We start from the raw sequence: 18,821 nt of genomic DNA, 5'->3' as shown, positions 1-18,821 counted from the left end.
GCGGGAAAAGTTAAGGACCAAAAGCTCCCTTGTTGCGGTCATCGCACGCCATCCGAGCGACGTAGGTGTCGGCATTAAGGAAAACCCCCTTAATCTGGGGAAGCCATTCATTCCTCCAGGCTCACGGCTCTTCCAGTTGAAACTGCCCTCCGTGCTCGGACGACTTTACGGACGTCGAGACCAAGTTTTACAACTCGCTGACTTTAGTTCCAGTACCGGATCAACCTTGCCGGCTCGGTATACGAGGCATAAACACGGACTCATATACGATTATTATACACATAAGTTGCGAGCGCAAGCGGTGCTCTAAACAGGATTAGTTTCTCACTTGTAGGTATAATGTAAGCCTTAATCAGCGGTTAAAATTTGAAAAAAAAAATATTTAAAAAAACGCAAAGAACTGTTACGTAACGTGCATCGATTCATTTTTCGAAATTAACTGTTCGTTGTTTTGAGTTTGAAATATGTTATAACGAATCATTGCGTACAAATAACAAGTGAGCTTCGTTGATTTGATTAGCGTAAATAATTTACTATGCGCTATGTTTCAACGAGACAAAGGTTAAAATTAAACTTGGATAAAATATTCGATTCGTAGCTAACTCAAATCATTTGGTAAAACAATTAACTGATCTTCGTTAAATTTAAAGCTACGTATAAATATTCGAGCTGCGAATGAAATAATCCTGAGCCATTCGACTCTCAATAACCAACTGCAGGTATAAACTATTTAATTGATTGGTAATGAAACTCGATTAAAAGAATCAAATTCTTTAACCTGATTGTCAACCTTCTCCAAACGTAGCTAATGACCTCGAAATTCCTCGAATTATGGTTATTATACAGTCATTAGCTATTATCAATTTTACCGTAACGAAAGAATACAGTTCCTGGTATAAGATTATTGTGAATTTTGTAGCCACGGGTCCAGAAAATCTGGGACATATTACCATGGTTTTTGATTGCGGACATTAGTATTATATTTTCTGGCAACTGTTATGACAATTTGATACTAGGGCAACGTCAAATGATGACGTCAAAAAAAAAAACGAAAAAAAAAAAAAATTCAGTCAACCGAAGAAACAGATTTAATATTCAGAAAATGTATTGTCGCCAACTATAATATCACTAAAACAACGACGGCGACTCTGTTACTATCTTCTAGCATTGCGTAACTATGATGAAAAAAAAAAGAAAACAAGGAATTTTTCCAAGTGGAGGATTTCTTGAAAAATCCGCGTTTTCATCGCATTCAAATATTCACTTAAGAGAAAGGAACGTACCCAGAGAGTATAAGATTATGAACTTCACTTCTATATTTAAAACGAGCGCAACCGCAAGTAGTTTCGAAGGTTCAGGTATTAAACTAAGCCCCGAACGCGTCTCGACGGCGTTCCTAACCCGGAGGAACCGGTACTGCAACTGGACGTAACCGTCCCGTGGATCACCGGCAGTATCTGGAGACCGGAGAGTCCAAGAGGTGTGTTTGGTCCGAATGGTGTAGGTGTAGGTGTCTTGTCTCCTCTCCTCTCCTCCCCTCTTCCCCTCTTTCCTTGTCCTCGTTTTGTGTCTTTTGTAGAGGGATCGGTTCGCTCCGGCCTCTGCCCTCATCTCTTCTTACTCCCCCGGCAGAGCTTGAGGAACCAGTCCTAGTACCAGGTTGGGAGTCGGGATCGGGCGGTCTGCCAATTGGCCTCGGGAATCCCGAAGGTTTCTTGCGCGGATTTCGTCCCGAATAATTCATCCGAATCTGCGGCATTCCATCCCCATGACGATGGATTAGGTGTACCTACTATCACGTCTCGAGTTTAACCTCGGGGTGCGTTCATGTGCTCGGATAACCGGCCAGCCGCGTCAATGATCGGATAGACGTCTGGCGCATGCACGTTGCTACTTAACCAGCTGTTTCCATTTTTTTACCATAAATCGAGGAAACAAAAATGTCATATTGCTATGGTTGCGAATTATGAATGAGATGCGTAGCTGTAACTAGAAATTCTAGCAAGTTTTACTGTCATTTTCGATTTTAATCGTCACTTGCGATAGTTCGTAGCCGGTCAATGAACAAATTTATTTCAAGAGATGTTTTGATTTCAAAAGTTAAGCTAACCAAACAAACTGAACTAAAGTTGCAATAAGCATAAAATATGATAATTCACGACTTAATCACACTAAGCAGTTACTTTTACATATTTTCTTGCGATTCCAACTATATTTCAATCGTTATTTTAATAATACAACATAAACCAATTTTGCCTATAATTTTCTGTTGACGTAGTAACAATTTAAATTCTTTCCAGCTTACATAATAAATACTTCCGGCCATTGGATGGGATTCACTTACGATTAGATCGGTCTTGTCGAGCCAAAATTCAGATCAGTCGCATGTAAATCGACTACTCGCGAATCCTGATTCCGAATATAAATCAAAAGACGCGACTTCGTTGTTTTCCAGTGGAGTACGATCCATCATTGAAATTGGCGAGAAGATCTTTGTTTGTAAAAAAAAAATCCTACAACACCGGATTTACATGGCGTATTTCTCTGCTCTGCAAATACCTCGATGCAATAATATTTCGATAGAAGTAACGATCACGTTTTCATGCGCGTTTTCAATTTTTCACGCGTTTACTTTTCTTCGCTGTTTGATCTCCGATCCGCCTTGAATATTCCGGAATTGTTCGAGGGCGTTTAAATATCGTCAGGCTCTTCGATCATCCCCGTGTCGTCACTTTTGTTTCTCGTTTCTTCAAACGCGAACCCAATCAGCATAATAACATCGCACGATTGCTTTCGTCTTCTCGTATCACACCCTCCAGTCTTTCATCCGCAAACGGAAAATTTTATTTTCCAATACCGGATGCCCGCTTACGAGCTTTAATCGGAATTCAATTAAGACGCGTCGGACGGAACGCGGATGCAACGATTTTTTACACGATAATATACATCGAGCTATAAAGTAGCCGCCTGAACTGTTCGCCGCACTTTTCAAACGCGCACACTTTATATTCCAGGCACGATACTGCGGCGAAGAGAAAATTCGGAGAGCTGCAGGACCCGTCCGTTTATATTTGGCATGTCGAGTCCGCGCACGAATTGATCCGTTGATTGGTGCAGGCGAACCGGACTGGCCTGATTGGAGGATAATTAGGCGCCGTGGTTCTTGGCAAAAAAAATAAAATAAATAAATAAATAAATAAATTCTAATCACCGTTGTATCGCTGCTGGTATTTTTCCGGCTTTTACGTTTCGTTGCAGCGATTTTCCATTTGAGCGACAGAGAATCAGAGACGGATTTGACGATTGTATCAATAAATAATTGTTTTAATTGAGGGTGAATTTCGATCGTTGACAATTCAACCGAGATTATATCGAAAAAGTTTCTTTGGCTACGAGTTTTACGATTGTACAAAATACACGTGTATGTAAAAAATCTGGCAAGAACGTAGGTCGAAAGACTCGGGTGATTTTATTTGAATTTATCCGACTCGAAGAGCCATCGAAGAGATAGAAGGAAATTACTTTGGTAACATGCCTCCGATATATCCGTATTTGTATTTTACAATCCTCAGGCGGCTTCACTTGTTACTATCTCATTTTTCTGCCTGTACAAATGTATCTGTATACGTATAACTGTTCCCCTCCTGGGAGCGAAGAAATCAGGAATGGGATCTGAGGCGCTTACGCGGAGCGAACGGGGTTTTACACGAAAAATCTACGTACATTTCATACAGCAGTCTGTGTATAATAAAGCGTAATATTTTACTCTTTCCGGAATGAGGTCGCAGCGATGTTAAATAAAAGTTATCGCTGTTGATGCATTAAAAAATTAAATTAATTAATGACCAAGGGAGAATAATTTCGACTAATGCCAGAGTTTGGCGGAGGTAGAATCTGTCACCATCATCATCGCAATCCGGAAACCCGCGGGGTAAGAATTATTAACCATACCTGATGGCATATTGTATACAATTTACAGAGGGCCGAAATACGAGCCCAATTTTACATCAAGACCGCAATTATGTGAAGAAAATTAGCCAAATTGAAAAGAACGAGGCTCGTTTACTCCGCCAATTTAATTACAGACCACCAGACTTTCCTTGCGCAATGAAAAAAAAAAAAATCGTAGTATACTTGATAGTGAAAAACAAAAAATAAATTAGAATTCAACCAAACTCGAGTTTTTGCCGGGGGGGGGGGGCACGTTTGTGGGAATTTTGAGGTCACGGTTTACGTTGCAGGGCATTTTTAACATCGTTGATGGGGAGGCGTGTATTATAAAATATAGCATATGGACATAAGCGGCAAACAGCAACGAATATAAATAGGTACACCCCTTCTCATACCCTGGCATCGTGACAGGCGCAAGAGTTAATACAGTAATTAATGCAGAGTGTACGGTGGTGGAAGGTGTTATGAGACTGGGTGAGTGATGTGGCAGGGTTGACGCATTAATCAACACGCTATACGCGATATACCTGCATCTACATTCTACATATTAGCTGTACACATATATTCGCCAGGCGTTGTGTTACTCCAGAGAATTTAAACTGTATCGCCAATGCAATGAACGATTTAAAGAATGCAAAAAAAAATTTTTAAACTCGGCGTACTGTAACACGTGCGCAAGTTATTGCCAGTGTGCATTAACGCAATGTTCTCCAACGATTTTCCCCTAGAGACGTGAAATTTCAAGAAATATCTTATCCTCGGTGATATTCGTCAAGCCTTCGCGACTTGATCGTCCCCTCGCAATCTCGTCTCCGTGCAATAATTGCGATTTACTACGGATATAGGTTAATTATCGTTGTCGAATTACTCCGGTTAATTCCAACGATTAGCACAAACGAGATGGATGATCCCCTCGCTGTCTATCGATTCGCCGCACCCACCCACACACGCGTGTATAACACACATCCGTAAGTCAAATAAGAGTAAAGTTCCGTTGAGAATTTTGGGGCAAGTCCAACAGTTCCAAGGTTTTTCTACCATTGTCTCTTCTTTTTTTTCAAACCTGACGAAGTTTGTAACTATAGTAATAGTTTGGTGACTGGCCAACTGTATCGCATTCGAATTGTAGAAGGAGTAGGTACTTAAAGCTTCGTCGATGTTTCTGGACGAAAGTAATTAGAAACGAAATGAAACGAGTAAATTTACGGGGTTAAATACCGCGAATGAAGTGTGGTTTAGTCGTAGCTTTCAGCAACGCCAGTGTGCGTGGTCTCGACAATTTTGGAAACGTGATTCAAATTGATTAGTCCACCAACGAAAGCAGCCTACATAGCCGAATTCCGCTGTACCGAAGTTCAGGTATGTATGTACGTACATTGTACCTACGTACGTACTAAAATACACGTAGAGCAATGGTGGAAATGCGTTGTTAAGGACAAGTATAACAATTACCGGGACACTAGTTACTGTAACTATTTCAGCAGAGTTTAGCGGCAGTGCAGTACCAGCGGACAATTATCACCGCTCTACTATATATTCAAAGCAGGCACAAGAGAGCTGTTAATGAAACTGTGCAAGATGCAAATCTTTCTAATTAATAATTAACGTTCTTCGATACTTTCCGACCCCAAAATCCTTCGATAAAAATATCAAACCCAACGAAACGAAACGAAACGATACTCGTGCCTGACCAATTATCATCGTCAAACGTTTGTCGCCGGAAATTCCGATCACTTTATCCAGTCATCGGTGCGTTGTCTAGTCCAAGTACAATAAAGAAAAAGAAAAAGAAAACATACACACACACACACACTCACACACGCGCACAAGTGTAAAATTGCTGCTGGCGGAGTCTTAATATTTATCCAAGCATGTAAAAACGTTGAGTTCCTTTATCGTTAGTCGCAATTGCTCAGGCAGGTCGAAACGTAATTCCGCTTTGCATTTGGCAACTGTGCGGCAGCATAACTAGTTAAGAATAGTGTATTTATCCGTGCCCTTTTTTTCTCTTCGTTTTTCTTTATCTCTGTCTTCCGTGAAACGGTTTGTTCTACACAATTGACGGAAGTCGAGTGCTGCTCGGGTTGCGTCCGGTGCATGGCGTGTTTCGTGTGTTTCAATATTTTACAATTTTACAATTGACGTTGACGCGTGTGTTATACCAAATGCGCTGGATCGTGTTTAATATCGTTGAAAGTTAATTTCAATATCCCGCTATCGGTTCAGCCCGGAGCAAATCTCTCTCTCTCTCTCTCTTTCTCACTTTTTATCCCTACCACTCGTTCCGCTCTAATTTCTCAATTTGAAACAGAACTTGTCGGTCTGAAGTATACCTACTTGTCGGTTTTTCCGCCAATGAGTAATGACGAAAAGCTTTCGAAGGTGATTGGAACTTAATTGGAAACAGATGAATCCTCTCTGAATATTCGAATCGTTCGTTGTTCGAAATAGCGATTAGATAATCAACGATTTTCACACGGTGTGGATAAATAAATCTGCAGCTAGATCGTTTCATCTCTACTTCTTCCACGTCCTCGCTTGTATGTAAAATCTGTTTTACATAAGCTTGAAGTCTCATATTCGGATTTAATAATTGTAAAATAAGAAATAAAGAACACCCTATGTGATACAATACTGAAATAACGAATTCCATGATCTCGTAAAGAGAGAGAAAAAAACCAAAACATTTTCAGATCTGTTGGTGCTCAGAAATTTCAGCCATACCATGATTTACACGTGTAATTATCGCAGGGTGAAATTTGAACACAATATATGGTCTCCGGGCAATACGACTCATGCGCGGTAACATATTTAACACGAGGGTTACGTAACCCAGTTGATTATTAATTAAACAGACTTCTAGTCGATTAAGCCTGTGATACATGGGTTATTGCACGTGGTACATGCAGTATACCTATAATGGAACATAACAGCCGCTGGCATCGCGCCTCTTTAATGTTGTAAGGAAACCCTACGTTTTGACGCGAGGATTAACAGCTCGGCTTGAATTACCATGGGTAGGTACGTAAGTAGGTAGATGCATGCGTATGGCGATAAATGGATATCGATACACCGACGCGTGTAACGACGATATAATTCTGCGCAAAGGGAATCAATCTGAGACAATTTGACAGAGTTTAAACGAAACATAACAGATTGACAGCATAATTTCGTACACGAGTTTATATTACGACGTTTCAATACGCCGACGGATATTATTATCCCGAAGCTTTGAGGAGACTCACCCTTTTGTTCAGAAGCTCATTGTTGTCCCGATTGTTGGCACTGCAATGGTTTTGCCTGCCGTGACCATTTACGTCGACACCGCTTCCGCCCCCCCGTTCAATTCTCTCGATATCTCGACCGACAGGACTGCCGATTGTTCGCTCGCCTGGAAATATTCGTTCGAAATCAAATTGTTAAATACACTTTTGGAGTTTCGGTGACGAATGAAAAAAGAAAGTGGATAAAAATTACAATACACAAACACGAACGTATTGTCAACAATCCCTTTAACTGGGAAACAGAGATAACGGATTAAAAAAGTATCGCTCAGGCAGATTCGGTCACGACAAAGATTGATTTGTAAATGGGAAGATAATCAAGCAAGGCAATTTATGCGTACTTTCGGTACTTTATTAACCGGATTTCAATTGCCGAAACAGATGATCGTAAAATTGTTGCGCAATTTATTCCAGCTGCTAGGAATCTCGTAGATTTTTCAACAAGTGAGAAGACACGAAGATTTATCGGGTGCGTAGTTGTTATCAAGATTTGTTATTGGTCTTGCGCGTGTTTTGCATGCTCGACTTATCGCAACGTACGAAAGAATAAATAAGATCAGCACGTTTAAACCTCAAGTCAAGTTGACTGAAGCTGCAGGGTTGAGTTAACTCGTAAACACTCCGTCGACGAGATCCGTACATACCCGTGTAAGTGTAACACTGGATATACAGAAGAAGACGAAAAGGATTGTTTGATCGTAACGTAAAGTTATTCCGTGAGTTGAAGTAACAAAAGTTTGAACCGTGATCAACCCCTCATATCGCGATGGGGTAGAAGGATCGAAACTTTTGGAATTAGATGATTTGGACAAAGACAATTGCGAGCAAAGCGATTAAACTTCATGACATTGAGAACAAGGTGTAAAACAAGAAGCGTCGAGAATCACGCTCGTAGGAGGTGCACCTATGAAATTTAATCGGACTTATTCGAAACTTGGTTTCCCGCCATCGCCGCACGGCAGTTTTAAAATCGAGTAATACCGACAGAGGGATGCGTGAAACGTGGCAAGAGGACGCGGAAACAAGGGGTGACATTAATGGAAAATGTCGGTATTTTCACGGTTAATAGGTTAAAGTCGTTCGTCGAAGAGAAATCCGCGAAATCAACGAGACGATTCGCAAGGTCTCTTGCCTAAAGCCATAATGGCTCGCATGCCAAAGGCAGTTCAACTGCAAACAATGAATTATTCATCGTTTCTCCGGCTCCTGCGCCGGTCGGAGCAGCTTTTGGTTCATGTACCTTGAACCAGCGAGCGGCGAGGTCGCTGTCGCGACTAAAACCCTACCGGAATTCATCTGTCCTTACCTTCCTTTCCATACGGTAAACAAGGAGCGTCCAAAGAGCACCCTAACGTTACGGTAGGGTACGAAGCGAATGAATTCACTGGCTCCGCATTGCCTTTCCATTATTCCAGAGCCAACCTGCGCCGCGGTGACATACGTCCCGCAGTCCTTCTTTCTTGCCCTTTGAATAATTAAACCCGACACGCGACTTACGTCCGAAACCCCGAAGGGTTCTCAAGGTGGCACAGGGACCAGAAACTTGGTCCTCCGGACCTGCTGCGGAGGCGGTTATTATCAGAGTTTAAATTTCGTGGAAGGGAGTTTCGATTCCGAACTCTCGAGCTCCGTTTCCTCTGCGTCCGTGTCACCCACGTAGCCTCGCGTAATTATTAACCCCGTTTACAGATCAACAAATTTGACCATTATAGTCAGTTGCATTCTGCAGAGTTTGCGCTTGGCAAACAGAGACCTAGGGCCGAATCAAGGCTCGTCGTCGTCGCGTCTGCACTGTGAGATGGTTGTGAAATTCTGATCGCAAATACCGTGCGATTTGCTATTTCATCTGCCGGTGTGCGAAAGCATGAGGCATAAACTGATTTGGTGCTCTGTCGAATAATCCAATATATAATGGTATAAGGACGTAGACGCCAAAAAGGTGAATTCGTTACGAAAGTACCGAAAACGCGTATCTACACTAAAACGAGCCGAGAAAATAAATACAGGTAAGAGGCCTTATGTTTGGTGGATACGCCATTTCAACGCAAAAATATATTTTTATTCGTCAAATTTATAATTGGTATACAGTCGCATCCGCCATTTAAGTGCTTTCATCATAAACGATGCAGGAACCTTCGAAACGTGAAGATTTATCGACGACGGGAGAATATTAAAAAATTTTAATTTCCTCAAAAAATGATAACGAACGTAACACGGTATATGGTCGTATGTGGGCACAGGCGAGATTACACCATAAATGTACGTGATTATTTTTCATAAAGTTCGCGATGAAAGGGCGTAACCGTCAGTACTTACGACCTTGTACCGTTAATTGATACATTTTTCAATCGCAACGTTTTCGAATGTATCCCCATGTCTTTCCCGTAAATATAAAGGGGAGAAAAACACGTCGCTTTACCTTTACGCGTGGTGAAAGGTCGTATAATGGCGCATACGTCCGTAAAACCATAAACACGCGATATATATTACAGGTATAATAATCAGTAGTGGACACCGTTATAGACAAACTTCTGTTTAACTCGTTACTGCCGTCAAATATAACGTTAATTGTTGAAAAATCCGATCGGTACGATGTACCGTAGAATTGACCGAATTACCGTAAAGGCACTAACCGTTTGCGCGCAAAGTTTAATCGCGTGTCATAATCGTTGCGTCTTGTGAAAAAGTATGAGGAGAACGCGACGTTACCTGCAGTCCAGCACGCGGTGAGTGATTATCGGTGATGGAAAACGGCGACGAGGAGAAAGAGGGAATACGTGACTTCAACTCGACAACCGGACATGCTGCCTTTGCGCTGGCAGAAGGCAAAGGGAAAACTTAGGGTAAATTAATCCGATGGTATCTCTGTCGCTATTCGTGCGACGACAATGCACAATCAGAACTAGGTATTATAATAATCTGGACCGTTGCAGCGAGTTTCACGACGGTATAACGCAGTGAATGCACACCGAGAAGTACACCTGTACCTTCGCGGGAAGTTCGTTTGGAAACAATAGGAAATCCCAGGGTAGTAGATTGAACCCCGACCTTCGCTACTCTGCGATTCGAATCACGTACGAAGCAAGGAAGGTTAGAGATACCCGGTGAGATTGGGATTGGGATTCGGAAAAGCTCGAACAACAGCTCGGTACGAAACCTGTTGGAATCTTCAACCCGCAGCGCGTTAACGGTCGAAACTGTTCATGTTTGAAAGACGAAAACAAAAGTAAAAAATGCAACCATCACGGTGGACATCGGTCACTGATCAACGTGCCTTTTCGCACCATTTGGAGAAGGGTCGCGCCTGCGGCACAGTTGGGATCAAGATCAGGAACGGGCGAAACGGGCCTCTAATTTTAACCGCGCACCATCTGTAAAACGAGTAAAGTACTTGCTTGGACTGCGCGAATGGGACTCGCTCTCGTTCGGACTGGAAACCCTGTGTCCATTAGGGGAAATAACCCTCAAGGGTCCGGCCATCCTGCGCTGAGCGGACTGGTCCTGGTGCTGCTGCTTCAACTGGCCGTTTCCTGGCGACGTGATTCTCGCCTCCCTGTAACAAGCGTCACAAACAAACTGGCGTTGATTCAATTTATACAATAACAGTACCCGACCGAGTCACCTTCAACGCGGATCCACCAGCCTCCAAGCGTCGAGCTGTTATTTAGCCAGTTATACGCCAATCCGACTCTCAATTGAAACACCACAGCCGGCAGCTGCCTTCAAACTCTCCGTGTCATGGTTAATAAAATTTATTCGAAGCGCTCGGGACGCGGTAACGATCTCGGATGTTGTTTCTGATCTCCAGCAATGGAACGACGACGTACAAAGAAGAAGGCGAAGAAGAAAAAAAAATTTGGTGCCTTCTTGTTGGTCAATTAATACGTCTCTTATTCTCTTTAAGAAGACGCTAGTTATATTACGTATCGTGAGAAAGAAATTCCCCCGAGAAATTTCACATTCCGCGAAATGATCCGTTCGGTCGATGATGCTGTTTATTTATTTCTGTACAAGGTACACTTCTGCGGGGAAAAAATTATGCTGAATCCGTGTAATATGTACAGCGGGCGTAATATTTATTTGTCAAAACTTTTAGTCGCGGGATTTTTGTCTCCCACTGCAGATTTCAGCACTGGTTGGATCTCGTCCAATTCAACGAACGGACGAACGTACCGAAAAGCTAAAATAAACGAACCCACCTCGAGTGCAATTCTGGCTCAGACTCTGCAGGACAATCAAATTAAGCACTTGTTTTAATTTTCATTACTTCCGTATCTCGGAATTCTAATTACGTTAAGAGACAGCAAAAAAAAAAAAAAAAAAACTTCCAGATGTTGTAGCCTGATCAACTTTGGACAACCGTAAGGATCAAAATCTATAACAAATTTAAAAAAAGTTTTTCAAAGACTTTGGGAACGTTGAGCTCATGCGATGTGAAATAATTGGAATAAAAGTTGAAATTACATACGAATATTCCAACAATCGTAATTTTATTTTTCGCTTTAATGACTACGAACGCGAATAAAATTGCTGGGATGTCAGATAATTTCGCCGTTCAAAGGGTTGATTAATTCGCCCCGGGCCGGTCGGATTGAATATTGAAATAAACGAATTGGCTCTGAAGACAGAATCGATTGAATTCTATAGCGGCGATACACCGAGTCGAAAAACGTACGCAGAGCGAATAAAGGGTGGGGAAAAATGTACAAAAAAGACACTTTTATCACAGGAACACGATGTGCAGCGTGAGCTCAAACTTTTATCGACCATTACAATGCTTCTTGTTCGGCTTTGTCAGTTTCCCTAGCTTATACCTATACTCGATATTCGGCTAGACGAAAATCGCCCCAGGGGGTTTTCCTCCGTTACAGGTTATATCTAAAACCTACCGCAACCCCGGGATCCCGCCCTCTTTAACTGCCGTATAAAACCCGTTAATACTCGGCAGAAGTTTAACCTACCCTCGCAACTCCGATTATACCAGTAAGCATTTTGAATTCTCCGGTGTTTATTGCCGAGCTTAAAGCTGAGAACGGGAGTAAAACAACTTATTGTTAGACGAACGAGGAAAATCCGCATTTTTGTTAACGATGTTGCCGTCATTTATTTTTTTGGCTCCTTACAGGAATAACTCTATTTCTCGACTAGACACATGTTACATCTTTCCTCGACAACAAATGATGGAGAAAACTGATCCAAGGGTTTCGACAAGGAGACTGAATGCAAATGTGTTTCAAAAAATTACGTCGATCGAAGAACAAATATATTTTCGTTAACAAAACAATAAGGGAGTTTATAGAAGTGGACTGTGGATAAATAATGAATTATCATAAAAAAAAAAAAAAAAAAAAAAACAGGTGTAAAAGTATTCTAGTCGAAATATCAAGTGTAGGTATAAAACTTTTTTCTAAGTTCACGAAATTCTTCAAATGATGCACATTCTCGAAGTCAAAAGTTGAGAAAACAGAAAACAAACGTTTGAAAAATTTATTTCGATGCACATTACGTACGAAAAAAAGTTTGGTGTCCTCACCAAACGTGGCGATCAAATACGGGGACAGAAATGTTTTGTTACTTCAAATAAATGTGTTTTCACTTGACAATATAATATTTTGTTCGTACAATTTTTTTGTTGCATCAGACAACATTTATTTGAATCGAACAAATATTTTTCTCGCCATACATGACAAATTCAATGAATCCTTTTCTCTGAGTGCGGATAACTGTTTCTAACAAAATTTGTCAGGTAATATTTGGGGACTTTTATGATGAAAGAAAATGAATCCACGAACGTTAGAATACGACAGAAATCACCAGCTTTTGATAATTGTGAACGGTTACTGTTGTAAAATCGTTTCTCAAATTGTTGACACCTCAGGTTTTTTGCCAAGCAAGTTTTCTCACATTAATTTCTATTCCACAGCAGAGATGTTGTCCGATTAGCCCTAACATTGCCGGAGGTCTTTCCTTCAACGATTTTACCACTTTTTCTTCTACCGTACAACTCGTGCTTGCCTCAGGAGGTCACAAGATTGTGGCAACGACGTTGCGCTCGCGATTTGCGACCAAGATGGCTAACCCACCTCGACTCCTTATCAATTACCCAAAACTCTGTAGTATTAATCTCGAGTATCGGAGGATACACTCACCCGGCAGAGGTGATCCTGATATCGGCTAGGCTAGCGGCGGCGGTACGTTCTAACGGGCGGGTGACCGGAAGTGTCGTTTGCTGAACCGGATGCGCCGGGTGGTGCGCGTTTCCTCGTGGAAGAGGAGGCTGCGTCAGCGTTCTCTGGGGTAGCTGAGACGTGCTGATGGCTCTGGGTGGCAGGGGGTCTCGTCCGATCACCGATCCCGACCCGGAGGCTGAAATAAAACCAATAATTAGGCCCCGGTTAACGCCCGGAATAAACGAGATAACTCGGTCATTCACCTCGAGTTATCAATCAATTCGTGATCCAACCACGGTAATAATAAGTGAGAATAATAAAAATCACGTGAGCACATTTTACTCCGTGCTCTGTCGAATACGATCCTTAAGTCGTTGATTAACTCACTCGCTCTCTTTCTCTTCTTTAGTCGCAGGCTTCGCGAAATTGACTCGTTCTCGACTACGCGAAAAATAGAGGAAATGAAATACGAGAAAATAAAATAAGATCCTCGAGGCTGAGCGCACGGTTGAAACGACGAGGCCGAGGGGACATGGACACAATGGACCGCACTCTGTGGGCAGGTATCGAGCCGCTGACGTGATCGAGAAAACATTTTCTTCTTATCGGGCGTAATATTGGCGGCGGTGCTGCAAAGTCCCGCCGGAGACTTTTTTTCACCGAAGAATTGTAAAGCGAGTTTCCGCAAGAGCGAAGGTATACGCGAGAAATTTTTTTTCACCCTCGTAGAGACGCGCGAGGATCGCGTTGCAGCCGCTGATGACGCGTAATGAATAAATTGTTGGATATATATATTTTATCTCACTTTGTTTTATTGTTTTTTTTTATCCTACACGCAAAACTCTTATACCTACGTTATTTTGATGGGGCGTGATCTAATTTGGTTCGAAAAGTTTGATTTATGCTTGTAATTCTGGGGGAATATACATCTCATGGGTGCGGATCATGGTTTAACGAAAGTTATAGGGTACAAGGAGCAGCTCCGGAGATAAGAAGACGACAGAATTAAGAGGCTCGGGAGCCATCAAACTCGAAAGTTTATCCAATAAACAGCGGGGGGGCTGGGTGAAAAAAGTTTTCTAGGCTTTGCAGGCGCGGTAGATTTTTTATAACTGACAAAAAGTTTCACTCTTCGTGACAGGTTTATCGCCGGTCACGAGTTCGGTGACGATATTTAATCCGATAAGTTCCTTCTTATATATACATGTACATGTATACATACACATTACACACATTATACGTATACCTGTATAACCGACACTTTCAGCCATATCAATTAAGGGGATAAGTGGAAAAGTACGATTATCCGATGTAAACGATAAAAACTTTACCGAGTGCCGCTTTCGAATGATTTGAAAATCGACCAAGCAGGTATATCCATGCTTTCGATAATAAAATTGGCAAAGAAGATATAAGAAGAATAGTAATAAAATGACGATTCACACTCTTTTTTTTTTTTAAACAATTAGCCAACTTTTCTCTCCATATACAATAGTCGTGAGATAAGTTTATTCGCTCCGTTTTTATTCCGGCAATAAAAAAGAAGTTACAATAAAAGTGTAAAAAGTTTAACCCATCCGCTCGACGTCGTACAACGCTCACTTTGTTTACTTCTTTCGTAATATTTCCGATACGGTGTGCTAAAAGCGAGGATCTTAAGGCAAATTGGTATAATTTTCCCCGTGTGGCAATGAAATTTTTCTAATTAACAGTGCGATGTGGAGAGCTGGCATTTTAACCGATCTTCGAGATAAACGGAGTTTCTAACGAAACGATCCACGCGCGCCGCAGAGAAAGGAAAAGTAATCGATCCGCAATTACGGTCAATTTCTGTTCCGTCGCCGTGGATAATCCGACGTGATCCGGGTTTCGTGGCCTACGAGGAGCGTAACGCTGGTATACAGGGTAATATTCCATTGGATGTCAGAACAGCGACGGTTATTTGGCTCAATTCAATCAGAGTGAGAGCACGAGCCCGATCGATCGACGGCGTGTGCCGAGGATTCGCGTCACGCGATCTCATTCGCCAAAGAACTCCGAGACACATGGACGCGGAGACGCAGACATGCAGAGGGTGAAAACCGGCCGAGGAATACCTCGGAAACGTCGAGAGAACACGCGAGAGCTTTCGCCAGCGGAAATAACAGCAATTGCAGGCGGGAACGCATGCTGTGAAAAATAGATGCACGAGCCGCGAAGACGTTTGACAAGTTTCTTGCGGCAATTCTCACAGCGGCGACATGCCTCTATTCTGCAATCTCGAGTTTGGTTTGTCGGAAGGGAATACACGCGGAGGTTTCGCAACGCGGAAAGCAGATTCTGTTGGACCGTTTGATATTGCAGCGGTAAAGGCGATGGGCAAGAGGAGAACTTACTGCGTCGTGGAAGGGAGCTTATGGCAATTTCCGTTTCATCCGCCGAATGAATTCAACGGTGGCCTTAAACCGATTACCGGAAGTTCGAAGGACCGAGAGAAGTCCATCCTCTCTCAGGGATCGGCTCGGAAACAACGGAGATCGATTCTGCGGCGCGTAAAGCGAAGCCATATTTCTGGTTGATGCGAAATTCAGGATCAAATTCGAACGACCAAACGACGTAAGCTACGAAGATTCTCTTTAAACGTAATGGAATTGTAAAGGAAACGTTGGATATCGATGCTTTGCGTGAAATCGTTTCGAAATTGTTAAAAATCTAGTAGATTCGTTTGATTTCAATCTACGATCGACGATTTTATTCAGAATATCATTTTCTGAAAAGCCGCTGAGAGATTTTTTTTTTCTTGCCAATTACAATCAATATCGGGGCAGCGGTGCAAAATTAAATATTCAACGATACCAAAGTGATAAAAAGTAATATGTTTTCACGGTCTCGGTAGAAAACAGTTTTCCGAATAAAACGAGCCATCGTAGAATAAAGTCAAATAGAATCTATTGGACATTCAACGATTTTTAAATAATTCAAAATGAAGCCTCGGCATTCAAGAATTTCTTTACATAACCAGTATTTTTTTTCGTAATATCCTCTCAGGTTACGAATATAAAAACTCGCTAAATACCTAATTCGCGACAAGCCCTCTAATAAAATCGACTGAAAAGTATCGATAATTCTTGGCCGGTCAATTTCCTTAATTATAATCATCTGAAAACTTGACCCTCTGATAATTCGAACCACGCAGTCCGACGTGATTGGGCACAATGGTCGGCCTGAGTTTCGACCAATCAGAATCTCTACCCGCATCGCGAACGCCATTCAGCCGGACTAAGAGTCCGATTCGGTAGCAAATTAACACGTGTCGGTTATCAAGCCGTCCAACAAGCCAAACGGTGAACCTGAATATTCAAGCCGTGGCGAAGGACGGGTTTAAAGAAAGGGTTTTCGCCCAGTCGCCTACCAACTTCAGCCCTTCGTCCCCCTTTCCTCCTTACCTTCCCCCTGGACGACGCGACGTCGCGTTCCTCGCCTCCCTTTGCGTAAGTAATTCCATTCGCTTTGCAGGAGGAGGATCCTTCGAGGGATTATTTTACATGCAAATGACCCGCGAATTTCGCGAAGGAGAAGGAGGAGGAGGAGGAGGGTGAACGCAACGACCCTTCTCCACTTCACCGCCTGTCCCTTACATTCTCAACTCTTAAGAACCCCCGATTGGCTTCCTAATAATTCCTTTCATTTTTTCTGCACCGAGAGCAAAGCGAGAAAGAAGAGCATATTTCCTTTTCAATCGTAGATATACGTTTATCATTGATTTCTTATTTACTCCGCATCCACATTCTTACGACGGCGGCTCGGTTATTGACTTTTTTTTTTTTTTCATATTGCTCTCGGCGGATAAGAAAAAGGGGATATTTATAGCCGAGTGACCACCGGCCGCATTTTTTTCTACATTTAAGGTTCTTGAACTCCGACGATTGTTGTACAGGGGATTCTAATATACCGCTGTACGATAGCTGCCGTAACGTGTGTTCAGATTGCGAACGCAATGCGATTACAATTTGTCGTTTTTGCGGTTCTGGAACGTGTCGACAATTAACGATAATTGGGTAAACGGAAAAGAGAAATGATACAGTAAACCGACGGTTGAGTAAAAAAAACTGTTTCAACGATAATAAGTTAACAAGCAAATTCGCTGTCAGTGACAAGTATTTTAAAACTCGACAACTATACTTTTCACAGTTCGTAATTACCTAGACAGACGAATTACGCAATTTACAGATCTTACGTAACGAAATTTTTCCAATTTCTGTTATACTGTTAAAAAAATATCAATTTTCAACAATACAATTTTGTTCAACGGTCCAGTTTCATTTTTGCATTTTCTCCGGAGCTTGCAAAGTTGGAAAACGGTTGTCACGCCATATATCTCCTGAGCCGATGCACGTAGGGAAATCGGATGAAAACTGGAAAGGCAGAGAAGTTTGAGGATAGAGGAACGGAAGAGGTGCCGGGGAAGATTGAATTGAAACTGATTGTGAGTGTCAGGGGCAGAGCAATACCGAGATCCGTATAGCGAGGGCACAAGGACGAAGTTTAGAAGATGAAAAAGTAGAGTCGCGGAGGAGGAAGCGCTCTTTGCAATGAAAGGGTTAATAATCGATAAACCTGTTACGTATTATGCAGATACGTTAAAGGCACACAGCCGCAAGTTACGTACACACAGAGAGAGACACATGAGCACACGGTGTGGAGATGCACTCGGTCGGTGATTCGCTGCGAAATGGAAGTGGGGAAATTCTATTACTCGCCATTACGCTTCCTGCAGAGTGCTCACCGTTGAGTCGTTCGATTAAATTCAGCCAGGTGCGCGTCCTCGCTTCCGGCAAAACTGCAGGATGACAAATACTGCGCACTTCGACGGGGGGGGGTTTGGTTGACGTATCGAAAAATCAGATAACAATAAGTCATTAATGACCCGGCGATAATTGGATCCCGTTTAAGCCCCCTCAATCAGACAAACATATTAATTTATACTCCTAGTAATTTACCAGCCTTAATTGACCGATAGACCCGTTGACTAATTTCAATTAGGTGCTGCTGCTGCAGGGATGAAATCGTTACGCGGTTCGTCAATGAATCGGTCAGAGTTGCCGCCAAATATCAACCGCTTAGTTTTTGCTGGTCTTTTTTCTTCAAAATTACTACTTCACATCAGATATCTTCTACAAGCTGAAGCGATGAAGTGGTTTAACCAAGAGCAGCGAGTAGTTCGAGTTGGCTGACTCGAAAAATCGCTATAAGGCAAATTGGTAAAATCGTTATTGAGGCAATGAAGGAAGGTAGAAGACGCCTGTTGTAAGCGTGACGATTTCGGAGCAGAAGCAGCAGCAGCAGCCGCAACCGCGTCTAATCTCCCGTCACATCTATCTTATTTCGCAGGTTCTCGGACGAATGAACACGCTCAGCGGTGGTTCAAATTGTATGT

General features: G+C 42.3%; 1 protein-coding gene across 7 annotated transcripts in view; it reads right to left on the bottom strand.

Annotated features, from left to right (window-relative positions):
* LOC124221779 (serine/arginine repetitive matrix protein 2) overlaps window positions 1-18,821 on the bottom strand; it is a 142,236-nt gene that overhangs the window by 21,701 nt on the left and 101,714 nt on the right. For all 7 annotated transcript variants that reach the window (XM_069137040.1, XM_069137041.1, XM_069137043.1 and 4 more), the window contains exons 12-14: window positions 13,385-13,601; window positions 10,631-10,788; window positions 7,197-7,342 (exon numbers count right to left, since the gene is read on the bottom strand). In XM_069137040.1, coding sequence (XP_068993141.1) covers window positions 7,197-7,342; window positions 10,631-10,788; window positions 13,385-13,601 — 521 coding nt within the window. The remainder of the gene's footprint in view (window positions 1-7,196; window positions 7,343-10,630; window positions 10,789-13,384; window positions 13,602-18,821) is intronic.

The sequence above is a fragment of the Neodiprion pinetum genome, chromosome 6 (assembly GCF_021155775.2).
Source record: "Neodiprion pinetum isolate iyNeoPine1 chromosome 6, iyNeoPine1.2, whole genome shotgun sequence".
In the NCBI taxonomy this organism is placed as follows: Eukaryota; Metazoa; Arthropoda; class Insecta; order Hymenoptera; family Diprionidae; genus Neodiprion; species Neodiprion pinetum.
Note: the sequence above shows the minus strand (reverse complement) of the source record. Positions and strands in the feature narration are given on the sequence as shown.